At 55.2% G+C, this 1,870-nt stretch overlaps 1 protein-coding gene across 1 annotated transcript in view; it reads right to left on the bottom strand.

Moving 5' to 3' along the window:
• PHF21B (PHD finger protein 21B) overlaps positions 1-1,870 on the bottom strand; it is a 75,954-nt gene that overhangs the window by 10,845 nt on the left and 63,239 nt on the right. Inside the window, exon 6 of the mRNA XM_004700226.2 lies at positions 339-390. Coding sequence (XP_004700283.1) covers positions 339-390 — 52 coding nt within the window. The remainder of the gene's footprint in view (positions 1-338; positions 391-1,870) is intronic.

The raw sequence follows: 1,870 nt of genomic DNA, 5'->3' as shown, positions 1-1,870 counted from the left end.
GGTGTGGGACATATGGGATAATGTTGGACTTGTGGGCTTGGGCAGCACTAGGTTGGGATGTTTTCTTGATGTGCACTTACCCTTTATAGAAAACTCTCCCTTATACATATGAGTTTCTGTGGATTTGTTTCTCTAATGTACCCAGTCTAACTCACAGAGGGAGGCTTGTACTTGGGCACTGCCATCTGACCTGGGGCCTCCTGAGGTTGGCCGCTTCTCTCTAATGCCAAACACCTCCAGGTAGATGCCGGGAGCAGCAGCATCCCCTATCACCTGTGTCCCCACCGTCACCCACCTGGTGGGTCAGTCCCAGCCCTGCCGGCCTCATCCGTCCTTACCTTCCAAGTGTTCCGTTGTGACCAGGCCCAGGGCTACCATGAAGGCGATTTTCTGAGGGAGGAAACAGGATACAGCACCATGAACATGGCCTTCCAGGCTCGCCCAGCCAACAGACATGGGATGGAGTACCCACTCCGGGCCCCAGCGACACCAGCCAGCCCCTGAGGGACACTCAAAGGCCCAACCTCAGTCCATGGATGGTTGACTGGCACCCCCAGAGCAACAGAGGACCTCTGATAGTGCTGTACAAACCCACCTTTACAGTCCAAAACCTCAGGTGCGTGCACAGTGGGCAGCTGACCGCAAAGTCTGAGGTTTGAGCCTACCCGCTGCTGCTTGGGAGAAAGATGAGGCCGTTTGCTTCCCTAAAGATGTATCCTCTCATAAGCAAACCAACAGAGTTCTACTCTCTCCTGCAGGAGGCTCTGTGGGTTAGAATTGGCTCGATGGCCGTGGGGGTTGGTTTGGATTAAGGTGCCTACAGGACTCCTAGTGGTGCGCTGGTTACGCAGCGAGCTGAAAGGTTGGGGGTTCAACTCCACCAGGCCATCTGCCCCCCATAACGATTCCCTCACTCAACTCCCTGCTCCTAGTCGAGGCTGACTCACAGGGACCCCTACAGGACAGGGTAGAACCTCCCCTGTGACTTTCTGAGACTGTCACTCTTTCCCGGAGTAGAAGCCCCTGTCTTTCTCCCAAGGAGCAGCTGGTGGTTTCAAACTGCTGACCTTGCAGTTTGCAGCCCGACGGGTCACCACAATGTCACCAGGGCCCCCATAGAGATTCCAACCTGGGAAACCCTCTGGGCAGTTCTGCCCCGCCACAGGAGGTGTCCCAGAGGGTCCCGGTGCGTCAGAATGGGCTCAGTGACACAGAAGGTCCGTGAAAGCAGCATCACCATCGCTGGGCCGGACCATTCTCCACCGGTCCTCTCCCGGCTCCCCGTTATGTTGTTAATTGGAGGCAGAGTTGGGGCCGCAGGAATCTACAAGTGCATTCAAAACCCGGAACTTGGCCGACACATTGCCTCTCCTCCCTGTTTGCGCCCCCCAGTGACACTGACTGACTTCTCTCACCACGGGGCTCTTGCGCAGACACACACTTGGACTGCACACCTGTGCACGGTGAAACCAGTGTCTGGTTTCACCCTTGGTGTGATTCTATAGGACTTAATTTTACGTCCGTTTCCAGTGTGACTGAAACACACTACTTCGTTCTACCTCAGCTTTCAGAGGGACTCTGAAAGTTCATCGAACGTTTCCTCCGTTTTGGGTGCGACTCTCTAAAATCGGGCGTCGCTTTACCCCAGCTCTCAGTGGTGACTACAGAAAATGGGCGGCAGGCCCTATGCGGTGCTCCGTTTGTGTGCTTTGCCTTCACACCACATCCTTCCGAGGGGGCGAGCAGGGTCCTCAGGTGGCCTCACGATCCCAGCCCCTTAGCGTAAGGACTACAGCCTTCAGTATCCGGTCCATCTCAACAGAAAGAAAACCAGAATTCAAGCCAGATTCTGAAAAGGATGGGGAATGAG

The sequence above is a fragment of the Echinops telfairi genome, unplaced genomic scaffold (assembly GCF_000313985.2).
Source record: "Echinops telfairi isolate 266 unplaced genomic scaffold, ASM31398v2 ScPeMD7_2;HRSCAF=8, whole genome shotgun sequence".
Lineage (NCBI taxonomy): Eukaryota > Metazoa > Chordata > Mammalia > Afrosoricida > Tenrecidae > Echinops > Echinops telfairi.
This window is presented reverse-complemented; position numbering and strand designations above follow the sequence as displayed.